General features: G+C 42.1%; 1 protein-coding gene across 1 annotated transcript; it reads right to left on the bottom strand.

Annotated features, from left to right (window-relative positions):
* Positions 1-5,835: 5,835 nt before the first annotated feature.
* SEM1 (SEM1 26S proteasome subunit) lies at positions 5,836-11,440 on the bottom strand (the record flags this gene model as incomplete). The annotated part of the gene is made up of 3 exons (XM_079538311.1): positions 11,310-11,440; positions 7,432-7,525; positions 5,836-5,878 (listed from the first exon to the last, which is right to left on the bottom strand). The coding sequence occupies exons 1-3, from the start codon at positions 11,383-11,385 to the stop codon at positions 5,836-5,838; spliced, it is 213 nt and encodes a 70-aa protein (XP_079394437.1). The 5' UTR covers positions 11,386-11,440.
* Between the last annotated feature and the right edge of the window lie 9,898 nt (positions 11,441-21,338).

Genomic DNA, 21,338 nt, shown 5'->3' with positions numbered 1-21,338 from the left:
AAATGATGTCCTCAGGAAGATGTGCAGTGCCAACATCATCTCACTGGTACTCCCAGCCTAGGAAATCCTTTCTTTTCTAATGGATACCGATGAGTAAAGGACAGAATACAGGGCACATTCTTACATTTCTCATCTCCTAATGAAGAGTATTACCTAGAGGCTGGGGGAAAGCCCAGCAGAAGCCAAGGCTGCTGTTAGACATCACCCTAAGCACCTTTAACCTTAAGGTGGATTATTTTCACTGTAATCTGCAACAGAGGAGCTCCAGGGTCTGGTGCTGTCTTAGTTTCCCAGTGTTCTGCTGGACTCCTTTCCATGGCAAACTGCCCAAAGAGCATGCCTGGGTCTCAGCTTGCAGGTTTGAGCACCAGCTTACTCATACCTACACAGAAGGCCAGTGCTGCAATGGAAGAATAAGTTTTGATATCTGGAAAAATTTCTTCTCAGAAAGGGCAGTGATGCATTGGAACAGGCTGCCTGGGAAGGTGGTGGAGTCACTGTCCTTGGTGGTGTTCAAGCACTGAGAGACATGGTTAGTGGGCATGGCGGTGATGGGCTGATGGTTGCACTAGATGATATTAGGGGTCCTTTCATAGAATCATAGAATGACCTGGGTTGAAAAGGATCATCGAGTTTCAACCCCCTGCTCTGTGCAGGGTCACCAACCAGCAGACCAGGCTGCCCAGAGCCACATCCAGCCTGGCCTTGAATGCCTCCAGGGATGGGGCATCCACAGCCTCCTTGGGCAACCTGTTCTAGTGCGTCACCTCCCTCTGTGTGAAAAACTTCCTCCTAATATCTGACCTAAACCTCCCCTGTCTCAGTTAAAACCATTCCCCCTTGCCCTATCACTATCCACCCTCATGAACAGCCATTCCCCCTCCTGTTTATACGCTCCTTTCAAGTACTGGAAGGCCACAATGAGGTCTCCTCAGAGCTTTCTCTTTTCCAGGCTAAAAGAGCACAGTTCCCTCAACCTTTCCTCACAGGAGCGGTGCTTCGGCCCTCGATTCCATAACAGACCCCACTGCTCTTCTCCAGCATTCCTCGTGTACCCTACAGCCCACCAGCCATCCCAGAAGCGCAGTGCTTCTGTCGTGCTGGTGCAGGACCAGCCTAAGGATGAAAGCTGGAGTGTCGCAGGGTTATTTCGCACCCTGGGTGAGTCACGGAGCAGCTGTGCCTCCATCAGGTGCAATGCAAACCCAGCCCGGTGCCTGCTCCTTTTCATTAAGAGCCTTGAGATCACTGCAGAAAAGATGAAAAGGGCTGGTCATTACCCATTACATGTGACCCATTCACTTGCTGATGTGCTGTTTTTCATCTCCTTGCTCTGCCTGTAGGCAAGCATCCCCCAATACCCTAATCTGCTTTTTTTATTCTCCACCATTTATTTTCCTGGGGGCCTTGTCAGTCGCGGCTCCGCCGCTTCCCCGTGCCTTGCAGCGCCGCGGTTCCAGGAGCACTAAAAGGTTCCAGCTCACGCTAACAAATTCCAGAAAGGCCGATCGTTTATTATGAAGCCGGCTTGGGGCAGGTTTGCGAGAAACACGATGAAATGAGAGCTGAGGAGATGGGAAGCGCGGCTGCGTCCCGGAGACGGGCAGAGGTGAGAGGAAGGGGAGGCGGGGAGCGCTTGGAAACCCATTAAATGAGGGCTTATCATCGGCGTTATGTAAATCACTTCAAATGCCTTCTTTTATTAAAAGTATTAAGCCGCATTACTGTCTTCATTCGGTCTCCCTAATTTGGTTGCTAATGCCTAAGACAACTGTTGAAATTAATTTGAAATTAATGTTCCTCTATAATTACTTAATGAATCTCACATTCACTGCCCTTAGCTCTCCGTTGACAAAGGATCTCACCCACCGCATGGAAGAGGTTGGAACACTGACTGCGATTTTTAAATGGTTGCTAAATTATAGTTTGCAAATACTGCACGTTTATATCACACACTTCATCTTGAAGGATCTCAGTGTGTTTGAAATGTTATGTAACATTCATTCTTCAGTAAAATTCCATCACAAAAACTTTCTGGGCATCAATCTTCTTACTTCCCTGCACGCCTTGGAATTAAACCAAATTTAGCTGCATTATTATGCAAACACAAATTCATACCTGCATTAGAAGATTATTATTAGGGCTGTAAAGTCAAACACTTAAAGATGGGAAATGCTGGAACTGGGATTCTGTGCAGTATGAATTCCTTCTTCCATGCACATGTATACTCACTGTCCTCAGTTTTATAGGCGTGTATTTCCCACTCACCCCCTCCCCCTGGGACTTGTTAGTCCTCAAGAAAGAAACGGGAGAAGTAAAAAAACAAAAATCGAGAAAAAACGAGCAGAGGAAGTGAGAGACTTGCGGAGTCCTTGCCTCATTCATTACCAAAGCTGCAGAGGTCGTAATGCCTGCTCCTCCTTTTCTGGGTGGCTGACTTGATACCCCATAAATCCCGGTCGGCAGAAATGCTGAATGTGCACAGCAGCAACTGCAGCTAAGGAAACGTTTGTGCATACAGGGCATTTACTCGCTACCAAACCCTGTGAAACATGAGGTCCTGGGGTCTCACACTGAGCTCTTAAAATTAGCCTATGCTTCAAAGAGGGGAAAATACTTCTCCGTCTCCCAGGGATGGTGAAAAATGCCTTAGAACGTGGTTGAAGCATACAGACCCAACACTGCTTGCCCGTTGTGTGCAGCACAGCTCGGACATGGCCATAACCAGGGCAGGACACACTGTGAGCCAGCAGCAGGCAGCAGCAATAGAAGATGCTCGTGTTGCTCTGAAACCTGGCAGGAGGAGGCAGTGGGAAAACAGCAAGGGCTTTTTGGAGACAAAAGAGCTGCATTTAAAGCTTTCCAGACAACCTGCATTCTGCCTTCTCGCCATTTGAAGTGCCTGCCTTAGTCCTAACTTTGCATTTCTTCTTAAGTGTGTGCAGTTCCTTGAGGATCAAGGTAAAGTCAGAGCCCAGCTCATTAGCAATCACGGACCTCGCAAGGCTTTACCCACGTTACCTGAACGGTGCTTTTCCTACGACATCCTCAGCATCTGGGCCAGAGCAATGCAACCTTCCCTGCTGCCAACACGTCCCAGAGCTGCGTGCAGCAGAGAGCTGTAGATAACATGCGCACCACGTATTCGGCACGGTTCAAACACTGGCAACGGAATTGTGTCCAAAAGTCACAGCTCAACAAAGGACAGGCTGGCATGGGCGTTAGGTCCCCAGGCACAGTGCTACACCCACTTCACTGTGACCTGTCTCCTCCCAGCAGCTGGGAACTGGATCCCTGCAGCAATCCTCACCCCCGCAGTAATCTACTCCCACCCCACCTCCACACATTGGCCTACTTGCTCAACTAGAAAGTCCAATCTCTCCTGCACACAGATCTTTAGCAAACCTCCCTCTCCCCACCGTATGCCCACCTGTGCCAGCATGCAATCATCCTCCCCAAATGTCTTCTCTCACTGTGTCCTCCCCCACAGCATTCCCATCTCCCACACTACATGCATTACAACAGGTAAATTGGGGTGAATTGCTACAATGACATCTTAGACAGCTTTCCCTCTACAACACCAGAGCATTCAAAGGTAAAAGAAAAAACAGGCAAAGAACTCTAGCTCCAGTTTCAAAAAAACAACTGGATTTGAATATGTTTAGAAAGAAAAGCAGACCATCTGAAGAGAAAGGTTCCAAAGTCTTGAACCCGTGTGACCATCCAATAAACTTGAAAGGGAAAAGAATTTAAAAAAAAAAGTGCCTGATTTTGCAGTACATTGCCATACCATTTTGTATGTGACTTGTTTATCTCTTCGTAATGAATTCTCTAATGCAGATAGCATTACACAACCACATCAGCAAACCCACCTTCAAAATAGATTGCTGGGGTTTACTTTTTAGCTGGGGATGGTGTTAGCAGGTTGTTATTGAAAGCCTAGACTTCCAATTCCACTTTTGTGAAGAAAGCAGAAAAGAGGCAACCGTGGCTCAGCAAAAACTAAGCAAGATTTCTTAAGGCAAAGATGCTTTTCTGTCTCAATGGCTTCCTCCTGCTGCTAGCAACTGATGGGATAGGGCTGCCTTAGCCAGGTTTCCAAATCCTATAATGGAAAGCAGCTGACCATACACAGAGATTGCTGCAGATATTCCCATAACTCATCTGTCATCTTCTTTTGGTCCACCTCATTACTCAACTCCCAGTATTAACACATCAATAGCACCAGCGATCCCAGAGTTGTACTCAAATGTACACTCGCAACCCCCCACCTCTAATTGAAGGATGCTTGCATTACTATTTGCTGCTCAATATACGGACTTCAGTTATCCAGCAACACATGAACACCAGCACTTTGTATTCAGCAGAACTGGTGTGCACTGGCCATGTATTTCAATCCCCACCAGTCACCTACTCGAGCTCCCTTTCTTTTCTGAAGCAGTACAGAATTAGTACCATCTGAAACATTCAGATCTGCAGACTCATTTCTGCTGTAATGGAAGGCCTCAGTCTCTATAGAGCTACCTTGAGAAAGCAGTAAGAACCCCAGCCTAACCCCACCATAAATACAGCACCACTTAAATTGAAGGGGTGGGGAGGAGGACAGTTGCCTTTGTCATCTTCCTAGCATTTTGCATTAACAAACGCAGTTATAACAGAAGATACTGCTATTTAGTTAACAGGGTTAAAAAAAAGCACTTAGTACCATTAGAACATGTCCATCATCCAGCACCTTTATTCTGAACGCCCACTTTAAAAAACAATCGTCTTCTCCCTTCTGCAAAGAATCGATGAAATAGCAAGCAGCTGATTTGCAGGTAAGCAGCTAAGTCCCAGGAGTGCACAGTTATATTTGTCTCCTGATAATAAAAAACATTTTTTTATTTGCAATCATGGCCTACGTTTCCAGGATTGCCTTATCTCCTCGTGTCTTTGTGTACGCCAGTTTTAACAGCTCCTTCGGGGAGGGTTCGTGGAATTGGTAATGGATTTTGTAATTTCCACCTTCTGTTTTCTAGTTCAGAGAGTAATCGAATCCAGTCACTACACCCGTATCTATCTGGCAACTATTTGTTGGCCCCCATGAAATGAGTTGGAAGTTTGATTTCCGTTCTCAGCAGGCATTTGTGTCATACAGATGAACTGCTCTAACCAGCAAATTGGAGGCAATTTCACCAGAGATTCCCAGGATTAAATAACCATGAGAACAGAACTTTCCTCACCTCCAGCAAGGACTCTTCTTTAACAGAGTTGAAAAATGACAAGACAAAATTGTCAATTTTGGACTTCTGCTATTGTAAGATGCACTCTAGAGTGGGTTTTATCTTCTGAGGCTATCAAACTGGTACCCACATTAAATTACTAAGAAAAAAACCAAGTCATTATGATCAAGCCCTAAAGCAAAATAAGTTTCATCACTTCCCCCAAATCTTTTCTATCTGTGCTGCATTTTAATTGGAATACAGGAGTGTTTTCTCTTTCATGTGTATTTTATTGATTTTACGCTCCACATCACTTATAACAGAAATGTTCCCCAGTTCTCACTCTGGTTGAGCATATTTGATTCCCCATCACTGGAGCTGGTGCAATGACATCAGCTACTGAATCTATGAGGATCTGTGAACTCTGTCACACAAGGCATCTAAGAGCCAAAAGACAAGTTACAGTTTAGCAGAGGCTGAACATATGACTCAGGCTAAGATTAAAAACTTTATTTTCCATACAAAACAATAATAAATTCAAGCAGATAATGAACTAAGCATCTTCTCATTTTCCACCGTTTCTCAGTATAGTCTGTCCAAAGTTCAGTGTTACCCCACTCCATATCAGCAAAAGCTATGAAGTTTCCATCTTGTATCCGTGTTTTTCTAATTCAGCTCTGTGTAAAAGAAAATAAAGATGTGCACATTAAAATGCAAATATTGTCATATTAGTTCAAAATGCAAATTGCACAACATACAATCATTTTAGAAACAGTGAACGTGACACGCTGCCTTCTCATTCACATCATCAACCTCTTCTTTACTTATGTAGTTCTTCACGTGAACGTCTCAGGATCACTAGAAGTATATCCCATATGAAAAATACAAATATTTGCTCTAACCACATTTACTTGTGCCCTGATCTGCTGTGGCTGGTTGAACTACATGGTGCAGAGCAGCACCAGTAAGCCAGCAGCAACCCATTAGAAAAAAACAAACACCACAGCATTGTCTCATACTGTGTATTCTCAACATTTCCTAAAACTCAATGAGCTCACCAATCTGAGTGATTTAAATGCATGTACTTAAAATATATATATGCATAATTTTAAAAATAAATTAATATCACGTTTAAATCTTGGTGCAATACAACAATTCCAAGGAAACATGATCACTTTGCTCACGTCACTTATTGCTGGGACACCAGGTCAGCAACTGCCAAAGGTTACTTCTCCTCATCCATCTCCAGATAGCTTCTTATCTACCTGCCTCCAACACATCAGCCAGAACTACACCCTGGATAGTCTTATATCCTAGTCCTAGCATGTATGTATCTATACACAACAGTCTAAATCTCAGGTTAGTTTACATAGCATTGGAATTCTAGAAGTGGAGGAGTGCACCACTTCCTTTCTGAAGACGAAATAAAAACATGCTGCAACAAAGCAACAATGCAAACTATCATTTTAGGGCCAGCGTGAGGACACCAACACTACAGGCTATAATTAAGACATATATTGAAGGCTTGTCGAGATCGACTATGTTTGCTAAGAATTACACCACCCTTGTATTTCTCTGTGTGTCAGCATTACATTTCCAATATTACAATTTAACTACCTTCCAAACTTGTAAGCAAAGACCATAACAAACTGGTTTTGTATCTGCCACACAAAGGGTCACTTTCTCCCTTTACCAAGGAGATCGTCCCAGGAACCGTTAATCAGGCAGTACTGCAGACATTTACTCTGCATGCAACATAATGAAGGACTAATTATGAAATGTGAATTTGTGTTCACTCTTGAAATAATTTAAATGACAATTACACAAGTAAATCATTAACTGAAATGACAAGTAACCTAGAGGATTATACAAGTGGATTAGAGGTTCCCAAATTATTATCACTTTTTTAAAGCACATCATAAATATTTACTCTGCTATTGCTGCTCATCACCCAGAAGAAAGGAACTTGAACAAATATGGAAAAGTTTTCCAGCAATCACCTGTCTGTTTGGTCAAAGCACACCAATGCTATTTTGAAGGTACAGATTTTAGCAATAACTTTGCTTACCGTACAGCACAGCACAGAGAATCTTGGCTCCTTTGCCATTAATCTCTGCAGTACAATTCAGACAACTCAGCAGATTTTCAAGTTTCTGATATTAATAACTGAACAGTGCAGTTTTAAACATTTATCCAGATTCTACAATACTAAGTTAAAAAATAAAATTACCTTAACTGATTGGAGAAATCATCTTCTACGTTGTCGTCATCCCAGTTGTCCTCCCAAACATGTGCATCTTCATCTTCATCTAAACCAGTCCAATCTAAAGACAGGAAGAGAAAGCTACATAGCAAATGTTGCACTGCTTTGGTACCACGTCTTAGTGACCTCTGGGTAAGGCAGACTTCAGATGATAAGGAATTTCTCACTTTTCTATTGAAGTTCAGATCATTCTCAAGTGTTCATGAGACCAAACAGCACAGTGAGATTTAAAAAAAAAAAAATCAAACTCCTGATTTCTGATCAAAACACAACTTGGTACCCAAAGCACTGCATACCTCGCATCACGGCGTGAAGGTACTCATAAGGGCTATTCTGCATACAAATGGACAAGCTGTAGCACCACAGTACGAAAACCCATCACTGAGTATTTGATTCCTAGTTCAACAAAAGGCACCCAATTCCAGGTTTGTATTTAATATTTTTTCCTTGTGATTAAAAAGATAAATGCATATTGAATGCTTTATCCAGAGCACACATACAGATGCTCAGTTGACTCACAGCAGACGTTGACAGTCTGTGGATGCCACAAACGTATCTGCGATGCAGCAGCAAAGGCAAAAGATGCACCTGCCACCAACAGTTGCTACCAACAACCTTCTACTTCTCCCTTAGTCATCTGCCTGAGTTCAGGGAAAGCTTTGAGGACAAAGGGCCAAAGTAACATTAAACATGGACAGACACATGAAAAACACCTTGTAGGATAAAAGATGAAGAACTAGTTCATTTCCCTTACAAAAAGGAAAGTTGGTTTTCTTCTCCTTTTAATGCTGACAGGCAATAAAATTAGCACTTGAGATTCACCCAGAAAGTAAATCTATTTGTAACCAATTAAAGACACAGATGCAGAAGGCATTACGATTAAACTTCTCAAATTATATAAAGGAAAAGAGATGGAGGAACATAGAAATTCTACTGGTCTTAAAGAAAGGAAAGGAAAGAAATGGGGCAGATGAGGAAAAACTGCAGTATGAGAGAATGCATTATTTGAATTTAGTTGTACCGTTCACTGGCTAAAGGGAGGGATTTTATTTGATTACAATCTACAGTAAGCTTTGCCAATTTGTGTGCAATTGACATTTTTTTCCAAAACAAAAACTTAACCATTGATGACTATTTGGATTGATACAAAAAGCAAAGCTCAGAACAGCCTTAACCACTATCAAAGTCAAGTTCTACCTACTAATGTAAAATAACTCAAAATGGTTTTCAAAAAACCACAGCAACTAGCATTCATCGCAACAAATTCAGCTTCAATTACAGATGCTTTTTACAAGTGTGGATAGTGATAGGACAAGGGGGAATGGTTTTAACTGAGACAGGGGAGGTTTAGGTCAGATATTAGGAGGAAGTTTTTCACACAGAGGGAGGTGACGCACTGGAACAGGTTGCCCCAGGAGGCTGTGGATGCCCCATCCCTGGAGGCATTCAAGGCCAGGCTGGATGTGGCTCTGGGCAGCCTGGTCTGGTGGTTGGCAAACATGCACAGAGCAGGGGGTTGGAACTGGATGATATTTGAGATCCTTTTCAACCCGGACCATTCTGTGATTCCATGAAAGGAACATTGGAAGAATGCTTCAAACAACACTAAGTACAGAAGAGGCAAAAAGGCCCACACTGCCTTCCAGAGCAGAAAGGAGAAAGGGAGGGAGGGGAGAGAAAAGCAGAAGTAATGCTGAAATTACACTCTCCCTGCTGTAGCTACAAGATTCTACAGTCTACAATTCTGCAGTCTGTGTGTTGACACCATAGCCCAGAATTACATACAGCTATTCCAGCTCTACTACATGCCTATAAGTAACAGTAAAAAACAATAAACATAGCACTATCTGGGACTGGAAATGCAAACAACATCTGAGAGCCTGCTACTACTATTAAGTACTGCTGCTACACACCAAAATCACAACATCCATTTTGATAAACTTGTCATTCCTTAAAAAATTATCTGGATATAATGCAACATCTCCCCATATTTTTCAATTGGGACAGGACAACAAAGTGCTCTTTAGAGTAGATAATAAAAACCAAAAATCCCACTATTTCACACATTACATTCAGAGCAGCACTGTACAAGATGCTTTTAGCGACCAACTCACATACACTTGAACGTATCATGCTGTATTTCTTAAGAACTGGACACTGAAACTTGCTTTGACACACTGTTTCAAGAAAAAGCCCACACTGAAATAAGATTCCCCAAATGCCACAGTTTCTGTCCTTAACACAAGTCTGCATTATCTAACTTGCTTTGGATTGAAGGGAAGGGCAATAATAAAATGTAGTTATTCTGCTGCATAGAAAAAGGTGTTTTAATTTGAAAGAGCAGTAACTTGGCATGAATTTGATCAAATATTTATTATACTCTTTCCCAGGTAACTTTAGATAATCTTCCAGGCAGTTCAAACCTTCTTTATAACCTCTCAACATTATTATCTCACTTGAAGATTTCATTGGGCCTCTTTAGCAAGGTACAGCAGCAGGAAGTCTGGCTGTGGCCACTCTTCAATAAAAGTCTGTTCCAGCCAGAAGTGTGAAGAGCATCTCCAGTTACTCAGCTTTAGGATCACAGCTAGATGCAAGTAGAATTAATTTTACCTTGCTCGTTTTGTACACACATGCACGTTGAGTCTAACAAGCAGTTAATTCAGTCTGATTTGCTGGTAGTACCTTTTCCTCCAGTTTCAAACACAGTTTTATAGTTTAAACTTTACTTGACTGTTCAAAGAACTTTTTCTCAGGGCAGTGAAAGGGAAATATGAAGGTAAGATCGTGAAAAAATTCTTTCTGTTGACAAGAAAAATTTCAAGGCACAAAATGTTGAGATGAATATCAAGATTCAAATCGTGAGCACTGAGCTGTGAACCTCACCACTGTGTGAGACAGATGAGCAACTCATGTAATGGCAGCTCAGTTTGCTGACCAATCCCAGGTTCACATGCATGAAGACTTCCTTCATCCTTACAGTCAATATTTATATTTAATGATAATAACTGTTTTTACCGTTTTAAGAAATATACGGAAAATAAAGCAAAGGGCTCATCTTCTCTGTTTATTTTAGGTCTAATCTCTGCTATGTGCAAACATAACGTTGGTACACGTACTGCAGTACTCTGCATCCCGATGGGCCATAAGGCCACTGAGAAATCACCTCTGAGGAACACTGGACAGAAAAACAACCCCAGACCTTCCAGCCATGCTGCATATCACTTATCGCCACTCGCAGCTCAAGAGACCTGCCAGAACCGGGGGCAGAGAACCAAACAGGGTCTTTTCCAAGTCCACAGCTGTGACAGGCCCTCGGGCTGCTTTGCAGAAGCAGAGATTCCGTAGCCCCCTCCCTCAATGCATTTTGCACCTACGAAAAACAAACCAACACACACCCGTGCCTGCAAGGACGATACTCAGAGCATCTACAGCGTGGGTTGCTCCCTTCCCACACGGGTTTCCACCTCGCAGCTCCCGCCGCCACCTATCCCCTCCCACCCGGACACGGCGGGGCCCCGGCGCTCCGCACCGCCCTCAGTGCTCCCGCACGATGACACAGCACCGCCGGGCTGCGCGTCCCCTCCTGCCTGACCTGGCGCTCTCCGAGCAGCGAAGACCCGGGGACGCCGGCCGCTGATGCAGCGGGCACGGCCGTGTCCCCGCGGGGCTCTCGGAGGCACTGCACGGTACGGCACAGCAAGGTACGGCATGGCACAGCCCCGCCCGCCGCAGGCCGCGCTCTCTCCCCGGCCCGGCCCAGCGCGGCCTGCTGGCAGGCGGCGCGGCCCGCAGGCGCCCGCCGTTCCGTTTCTCCCTCCCGCCTCTCTCGGCCCACTCGGCACCTTCAGCCGGAAACTCCTCGAACTCGTCGTCTTCCTCCAGGAGCCCCAGGTCCACCGGCTGCTTTTTTTCCGACATGCTCGGCCCCGCTGCCCGCCGACACTGACGGGATGGCGGCACGGCGCTGCGCGGCCCCCACTGCGCCTGCGCCTCAGCGCCGCCCGCCCGCCTCTCAGCACCGCCTCTCGGCACCTCCCGCGCCGCTCTCACAGCGCCTCCCTCACAGCGCCCCCCCACAGCGGCACCCGCGGGGCCACCCCCCGTCCTGCCTCGGGGGAGCGGCTCGGGGCTCCGCGGGTCGGGACCCTAAAACGGGACCCGAGGTGCTCGTTTCAGCCCCACTCCACGCTGAACGCGCGTCCTCGCTGTACTATTTCACTCTGTTTCTGTTTGGGCTGTGAGAATCGTGAAAACTCCAGTTTTGTTAATCAATGTATGGAATCTAGGCATTAATCTTGTTGTACGTTTAGCAAGCCATGCGGTTTGGACTATCAGATATCCTTCTCTATCCGCAGAGTAGTAGGCTGTCAGGTAACAAAGGCTTGTAGAGGTCTGCGACCTTTCAGCTGCTGCCCTCTAGACTTTCCCTTACCCGGAGTTGACTTTGCAGCATGCTCAGGAGCATAAAGATGCTCGACTGCACCTAGGTTATCTAAGAAAAAAGAATTGTCTTGGAAAGCACTATCGACAAACAGATTCAAATAGTTGTGGAGCAGGAAGCAGCTTGAATTTGTTCTGACAACTTTACCTACACGTCTGCTGTGGAGAAAAAAGATACTTATGCCTTCATAGTTATTTGTTCTACTTGTAAGATTGATTTAAAACAGTGGATTTAAAACAAACTAACAAAAAAAAAAAAAAAAAAAAAAGACCTTTAAATCTGTTGTTTTAAATCTAATACCACAGGCTTTGGAAACCTGGGGTTTGTATTGCCTTATTTGGCCTTTCTCCCAGATGGCTTCATACCTCATTGTAATCCCACTAAACATTTAGCTCTCTGCTGGTAATGTCCCCAGGGACACCGGTATCTGCCATATCATGTCTGTCTTCTTAACATATACCTGTCCTATGCTACCTGAAGGACCTGATCTGCACAGCATTCTCCAAATCAGACCTTACAAGAAATGATCGTAAGAGTTGGATGATGTGAGTGACATCCCATATTCTGAACCACGAGACTGTACAGAAGACAAGCAGGAAGCACTTATCCTTCTGCAGCCAGGTGTTAGGAAAAAAAAATAGTGATTTTATTGCCAGTCTTTTGCCTGTGATGTGGGGTCTTATGTCATATATTCTTAAGGTTTCTTACTGGTCACTTCCTATTCAGTCTATGGGCCTTGTGTATCCCATACCCTTCCATCCCTAGGAAGCAAATAAAGAATTTCCATGTCCTTATGCATCAAGAAAAACCATCTCTGAATTCCATGAAGTGATGCAGTTTTAAGAGTCAGGTGCAATTTTTTAAAATATGTATTTATATTTATAAAGCGCCTATCACCTGACTCAAGACTTTTGGTGGACCTAGCTCCACTGATGACTCTGAATTCTTTAGAGAAAAGGATGTAAGGATTCAACTGTCCAGAATAAATTTTCCACTGTGAAAGCATATTTGAAAGGTTGGAGGAGAGTGCCTAAGACACAAGTACAATTGGCATTTGATGGTTTCTAGATGGACCATCAAGAGTAAGAGTTGCCTTTCAGCATCTACCCCGTGCAATCAGAGTGGAAAAAGGCCACTGATATCTAATCAGGACACACTGCCACTGTGTTGGTTTTTTTTTCCTTCCCTTGTTGCAGCATCAGGACCACCTGTAGTCCTTGCAGTCACCAGGCTTGTATCCCATATGGACTGCAGACACAGAGCAAGGAATAGTTTTGATCAAGTTGGGAAGGCACTTCCTGCATTCCCAGAACAGAGTAAGAGAGCTGCTTTTCTGAAGCTTTAATCCCTGCACAGTAACTGGGTTGTACATTGAGTAGGACCAACAGCCTGACATTCCTGAGTGCTTCAGCAGGGAGGTCTACACTCTGTTCCATGGTAATTAAAAGAAAAACCTTTAACTTTCAGTGGTTCAGGATATGACCATCCCAATGAAAACCTTAACTTAAATATACCCTTAACTGGTAGCATGTTGGAATTGATTGAACAAGACAGTCCTGAGTAACTCATCAATCCTTCTATTTTTTTTTTTTTTTTCAAAACTGCACAGAAGCTATTTACTAACTATTATTTCTTTTATTTTTCTTTAATTTCCTTATATTCAACATGTTTTATGCATTAGCACTAGAAAAGCCTGTCTTTTTCTTGGCAAATGTTACTGCAAGTTGTCTAGCAGGGAGGTGAGATTATGTAGATTTATTTATTCAGAGTTTAATTTGCATACATGAAAAATGGAAGTAGAGCTTTTATTTTCTTCACAGTGAAACAAAAATGTGTGCAGTGCAATAGTTCAGACTTCTAAATTTTTTTCAGATGGACAAGTAATCATTTCAATGCTGGGGCCCATCTTCTTTGAATTGGATGTGCTAATGGCTGAGGGCATATTACGAGGAAAAGATTAAGAAGAGGAAATAGATCAGATTATTAATAAATTTGCTTATAAGCTGCCTTAGTTAAAAAATGTCCTGCTGAAAAGGAATTTCAGAGGCATATTAAGGACTTCAGACGCTCTGAGTAAACCATTGTCTTGGAGGTCTACATAGTCTCAGGCTATCAGACAGTACCTACTAAGAGAAACTTTATACTGCAAGAGAATGCTCATTGTGTGCATCTGATCCAGCTGGTCTCATGGGCATAATGTGGAATCCATGTGCATGGGCACTGCCTAAAGGACCAGCTGAGCCTCTGGATGCAAGAGGTGGACACCTCTCTGGGCCTTACAGTGCAGGCTGGTAGATATTCAGGAAAGCAGTCAGTTCCCCAAGACAATACAGAAGATCTTGCTACCAAATGCTTTTCATTCAAAATGCAAGAATTCACCATGCAATACAGAGTATCTATCCTGCATCACGAAGCGTATCCAGCAGCTCAAGCAATCATTAGTTCATCCTCCAGAACTCATGTTTTCCGTCTCAAGATAACACTGCAATTCATGCTATAACTTTTTGGAATAAATTGGGGAAGAAAAGCATATCCTACTTTCAGCAGATCTAGACATCAAGAATGGATTGCCTCACCTCTTTGTCTGACTCTGTGCAGATCTGGACTCATGGCGCTGTTCCTGAGATCAGTGCCTTTGGTTTGCCACTATTTATTTGTTCATGTCTGCAGTGGTTCTCCTTTTCTCTACAGCTGCTCCATCATTCACTAGCATCTCCTGGTAGCCCACCCTGCTCCCACAGCCCATCTCTTCTCACAGTTGACCCTCGCTGAGGTCAGTGTGTGATTAGGTGGCTGGAGATCATAAGGAATATTAATCACAAGGAGCACTTAGATGTTGCTTTACAGACTTCCTTATGTGAAATACACTGGCAAGCTATCAGGTTACCGGTGGCTGAAAAAGAAACAGCTTTCTCTTTACCCTTGACAGTCGAAAGAAAGTTTGATTTATTTTCTCATTTTCAGTTAGTCCAAAGGCAGCTGGACGGTATTGCTGCAAAGCTCTAGCTGTGTGTCATTGTAATAGGGGCAATGTGTTTGTTCACTTCTGCTCTCTTCCTCTGTCTAATTGCTCTATTGTCTTTCAGTTTTCTCTCCACATTTGGGCTGACAAAATGTCTCCTTGGGTTTAGCCCTCTAGCCAAAACTTAACGGGCTCCTAATCAAGGACTAATACCACCAGCAGGCTATTTCCTGTCTTTGTTTATCATTCCTGGTATCATCTTTCTTCTCCTCTCAGTTCATCATTTAAAATTTTCACTGTTATTTTCCTTCAAATCTTCCTCCATTCAGAGTGCAGGAAGCTTCCTATACACCACTCCCCTTTAATTTTCTTGCCACTTGATCTCTGGGCTCCCAACTATACGTCCTGGAAGAGAACCAGATGCATTCAGAACCAGATTTCAAACAGCTTTGTAACCCTTGAATACTTGTAGCTATGTCAGCAAGATATTTATTACTGAGCCTCAGTGCAAATTGTATTGATGCTTTGAACATAGGACTAATTACTAGGTACTGTTCACCATGACTTGCATTCCCTGCAGATATCAAGACAGTCAGGGTACAATTCAGTTGCCTAAACAAAAATTTCTAATGTCATTTGAGATGCTCTAAAACACAGGACTGCATGATGTGTAATCTGGGAGACCTTGACCCTTCCCCATGGCAGCTGGAGATGAAACAAAATACCCCAGGTTTTCCACAGTGGTACCAGTTGCTTGTGTTTAAGGAATTGAATTGCACTCTCACTGTATGATGGAATAACTGTTATTGGTGTTTAAGTGTCTTTTTCCTGTTATTACACAACTGCCTTTGTTTATCTTTGCCAAGACTGTCTTGAGAATACTGAACTCATATTGGCAATCTCAATCCAAACTAGATGCTGGATGGGTTAGTATGAATCATTAGGAATCAGGTGAACAGAGAAGGCCTTTTTTTTTCATATATAAATCATCCTTCTACTTTTACATATCTGCATAGTGGCAAAGGTATGGCCAAGATCTGCCTAGATGAATCTCGACCCAAATAAAATCGAATGTTGTAGCCAGGCAAGAATTGCCAAGTGTTATTTTTGATGTCGGATAGCTAAGCAGGGCTACTGCCTGTTAGCTGTACTGGCAAACAGAAAGACTTAACTGATACCTAGGTCAAATCAAGGGAAGGTATCAGTTCCTCATGATCTTACATAGCTTGCTTCCCCAGGAAGTCCCTCTGGACTTTCTGTTCAGAAAAGAGAGAAATGGGCACAAATGGGTGGAGATTCAGAGCACTTGGCTTAAATATCAGTCCTAAAACATAATTTGAAGGGATCTGTTTCATTTCTGACTATATTAGGAGCCAAGAATGATTTTCCCCATAATTATTTGTGGAAGGTCAAGCATGTGTAAATAATCTCTTACAAGTTCACGTTGTCCAACCCTTCCTCTCAGTCCCTTCAGTGAGGTAGTGGGCAGCACAGGCAGTTCGGGATAAGGCCTGGTGGTTTCTGCCTTCTGCCTCACTCCTTTTCCACTGCTTCTTACTCTATTGCTTTTCTGCCCCAGCATAGGTTGTCCACAGACTATAGTCCCTTAATTTATGTCCCAGCTATAGTTAGAAAAGCCACCCTTTCCAGATGTGCTTCTTCAGTCATGTTGCCAACAATGTCTACTTCTACATGTCTTCAACAATATCTTCTACACTTGCTTTCTCAGTTTCTCTTTCCCCTCACAGCTACTGTTCTTTCTTGATCACCATGGGCTCTCCAGACTGGTAGAAGCTTTGGCAGGCGTGGAAGTGCTCACACCAATGCTTAAGCTGGCTGCAAGCAGCACAGCGCAGTTCCCTGGTCTCCTTCTAGCATGAGGCACCCTGCTCCACCATGACGGCCACCTCTAGCTCTTGTTGCGGTGGTGAATGCTGCAAGGCCACTCTAGCAGGAAAAGAAGGTTGCAGAGCACATAATATGACCCAAAGCATTACTTTTTCAATGCAGAAGCCCATAGAGACCCAAAGCCCTTCTTCATACATTCTGCAAAGCTGAAGATATCTTCTTCCTCAAAGATCCTGTTCACTTGTCATGCGTTGTTCAATGCATCTAGGGGCTCTGATGAATCATCAAGTGGGTTTCCACCTAAATGAACTGCTGTCACTAGCAGAAGTGTCAGTTAATTTATCTTTAAAATGAGCATATTCCTGAGAACTTTCTGCTTTTCAGTGTGGCTTACCAAATAGACTAGATAAAGTATGCCAAATCAGAACCACAAGGAGCTATTGGATCAAGTCCTCTTCCTCCTCTCAGTCAGGCTTATTTAACCCTTCCACATGAGTTCAGACCACAGCAGTTTCTGGGCCACTGCTCATATGACTGTACAAAATCAATAGTCTTTTTTTTTTTTTTTTTTTTTTTTTTGTCTCTGCTGGATAGGAGATTACTCTGAATGGAATTTTAAAGAAAATGCTTAAAAACAGACTCTCTGTTCCTGACATGCTTTCTGATACACATAAGTCTTTTATTAACTTTAATTCCTCGACCCTTAGTGAATATGATAGCAACAATGATAGTTGGAATGCTTATAAAAACAGCATCAGAGTAAATGGTGAATATTAGTCAAATCAGTCTACAAAACTAATGGTTTTATGGGAATATATATAAAATCATTTTTCTGCATTGTATATTTGTCTATATTCATATATTTACACGTACAGTACTTATTAAACTGCAGCAAGTGAACTGTAAAATTAAGTGGGGTACTAATTATTAATCTAACATATGAGGTAAATTAAAAATAGATAGGTTCACCCACAGCAGTGTGTTATAGCAAAAAAATGTTGGTTTTAAGTGTGTTATTACTGAGGTTGGCTGAGAAAGAAAGTAAAAGACTTAACCTGATTGTCATGTGAACATGTAGTAGTGCTCTCTCAGTTTTACTGTTTCTAGCTGTGTCTTTTGTAATACACAATAGAGGAGCCTTTTCTCTGATTTGCTTTTAAGGCTTTAGCACAATCAAAAGCTGGAGGTATTGTGAAGAAAATCTGCAAATAGCATGAAAATGTCTTGTGGTGACATTCCTATTCAGGCTTTGGGCCTGATTTTGAAAGATCCTGAACACGCAGAGCTGGCGGTGCTAAGCACTTCTGCAGATCAGATTGTTGAGGTCTGAAAGATCGTTTTATAATTCATGCTCCTGCAAACCTATAAAGACAATTTTTTTCTCCAAACAGTAGCACAAGTTTTATTAAAACCATTCAGAACAGATCTGTGTGTTTTAAGGCCATGGTTTTGTGCTGGCAGCTGTAATACAGATCTTCAGGAAGCCGCTCCAAAAGTAATGCCTCCTATTTCATTATGCTGGCCTGCAGTCTCAGAAGCGGATGCCAGTGGGTATGGTAGTAGAGGTTGAACCTTCCCACCAATATCCCATTACATCTTGTTGCTATGCAGCAGACGGCAGCGGAGGGGCAGGCTGACAGAATGGTATCTAACCTGAAGTGTGTATGAAGCAGAAGTGTGTTACTGAATTCCTCCATGTGGAAAAAATGGAACATATTGATATTCGTCAACATTTGCTGAACATTTATGGAGACTAAACGGTGGATGTGAGCAGTAGATGCTGACTGATGCATTTCAGCAGTGGTGACAGCTGCAATGGATCATCTCTGCTGGTGCAGATTTTTATGATTGCAGCCTGCAGGCCCTAGTTCACTCTGGCAAAAAAAAAAAAGCATAAATAATGGTGGTTATTATGCTGAGCAATAGTGTTTTGTAGCTGAGAATTTGCCCTATCAAATAATGTTATTGTGTTCTTTGTATCAGTTGTACTATCCATGAAAATAAATTGGAGGCATTACTTTTGGAGCAACCTTTGTACTTAAATTTAAGAGAATGTTAATTATTTAAAAACAATGTCTTTGCAATACTGGAAATTGCAGATCCTTCCCATTGCGTTATTCTGCCTTACTATTGCACAATCTTCACAGAAGTCCTTGCACATTAATGGGGAAAAAAAAAGATTATAGGCCCTATATAATGTCAGCTCTTCAAAAAACTGATTCTATTCTTTGTCCTTCATTGTTTGGTCATTTGTAGAGAAAAGTCCATATCTGCCATCGTGCCTCTCCTCAGAAGTGGTTTGAGGTGGCTGCAGTCTGAAGTATAACTGTAACAAAACAGAAAAGTTTGAAATTGTATGTTCAGTGTTTATGCAGGCTACATGTAAGCCACAAGGCAAAATAAATTTAAACAAAACTCTGTAGATCTGAGAGATGCAACTGAAGCAATGGCTCCTCAACTGCCCCAGAAATGACTAAATTTAGAATTTGATGTCCTGACCAGTTATGACACCCATGATTCATTGGCACAGTGTGGATGAATACATCCAAAAACAGTTTCTGATTTGTTTGAGTTCAAACCCAAAGCTAAGAGAGTTGCAAAAAATGACAGGCCCATCTTCTCTCCATTTTTGTTTGTTGTCAGAAATGCCCCTACAATGTAGTCATTTTTCTTCAGCATATAATATGCAGATTTGACTGACAGGTGTATGACCTCCTTTGTTTTAAAAAGAAAATCCAAGCTATTTGAAGAGCACTTAAGAGCAAACAAAAATTATGAATACAAATTTTCTAAAGCAATATGATTGGTAATCTTCAAAATAAAATTTAATCACTTTTTTTTTAATATTCTCACAGGTAGGTGTTTATATTATATACATATATATTATGCTGATGGTCCTATGCAGATTTGTGTGAACTCATTTAAAAAGCACATTTGAATCACTCATTGCATAGAAATCTTGAACTGTACGTTATAAATAATGGTTTTCAAATGATAGTTTTAATTTTCTTTTATGGCTGTTGCAAATTTATATTAAAGCATTCCTGAATTGGACAATTTTTCAGTAGAGTTTACTTAATGTTAATCTATTCATTTGGGGGTAAACGAAGAGTTTAATGGTGAAGAGGTGTAACTAGAATATACTCTCAAGTGGGTGTTAGGTTTATCAATCAGTGAAAATTGTGCACTTGAGTGTAAGAGCACATGTCTATCCATATGCTTCTTGCTAGCTCAGTTAATTGAAACCCTTTTTCCACCCTATTATCAATACTTGAAAAATAGCTCCAACCACATCTATTAACCAGTGTCTTAATAGATGCTTTATCAGCTCCATATAAATTGCATGTATTTTGCTAGAAAGCAATTTAACTAATACAGGAGCCAGTTCTATGGTTCACTGGAGATGTTCGGTCACTTCATGATGAGGCACATCTGACTGGATAGATGGAGATGGATGGAGCTGTGGGCCTGGTCTTCAATCCACTGAAGCACAATACAAGGCTGGAGGTCCAGTCTGAGTGACATTCTCAGTCGTGATTGATTTTAACAAAGGTAAATTATGCTCATGAGGAAAATGAGCTAGAAGTTGACACTTGTACTGGGAAATCTGAATCAGAATAGAAATATGTATTTTTAAATTTCCCATAAAATAGAATGTAAAAAATCAAATCTAGTTAAACTCAAGAGAGCAGAATTATGCATCGATACTGAGATGTCACAGACATCTCTGAAATTAAAAGTTCTTCCTTCTAAAGCAAGTCCTCTAAGGCTTGCATTGATATTAACTCATTTCCTCTCTCCTCTGAATTGAATGAAAAATAAAATAAATAAACTGGAAAATCAAAATAACTTGAATGAAAAATAAATACATATTTTTCTGAGCATATTTTCTGAGCTGAGCTGAATACATCCTGAGATCTTGACAGTTCAGTTCTGTTTTACTATGCCTTAAATAAGACACAAATACTTCCATCTCCTAAGCCGGACATATGAAGCATGTTTCTGAGCATATTCAAGCCTAATTGTGCTTACAGGAAATCCTTCCACTCTCCAATCCTCCATCTTCCTGCTGCTTCCTTGCACTTCACAGACTCCTTCTAGTTCTCTTTCCTATCAATTTTCATGCTTACTTTGGCTTTCTTGTACAATTGTTGACCTTATGAATCAAAGTAGAAGGAAAATGTAAAGAAGAGAAAGAGAGACGAAGCACTCAGTAGTTTCTAACCTAGTACCACTTAAAACACTATATAGGCACTTCTAATCAGTTAAGGCATTTTGGACACTTGAATCCATGGAGTTCCACCTCTGCTCAGAAATTTCCCACATAGAACAAACAGAGCTTTCGTTTCCGTACCCAACTTGGTTAATCAATCCCATCAGATGTGAAGATAAAATATAAAGAGTAGTTATGCAGGGTAATGCTTCTTCGTCTTAGAAGTGGCCCAATGACATGTTTGACTCTATACAGCACCTGTATCTTCTATTAACTTCATTGTTATCTTTCTAAGGTGATCTGCTTCCAAAGGTGACTTGTTAATTGTCACTCTTTTAAGGAGAAGAATGGGAGCAACCCTCAGCAGAGAAAAGGTGTTACTAGTTTGTTGTCTGCATACTCCTGGA

This window comes from Tetrao urogallus (assembly GCF_951394365.1).
Source record: "Tetrao urogallus genome assembly, chromosome: 7".
Taxonomy (NCBI): domain Eukaryota; kingdom Metazoa; phylum Chordata; class Aves; order Galliformes; family Phasianidae; genus Tetrao; species Tetrao urogallus.
Note: the sequence above shows the minus strand (reverse complement) of the source record. Positions and strands in the feature narration are given on the sequence as shown.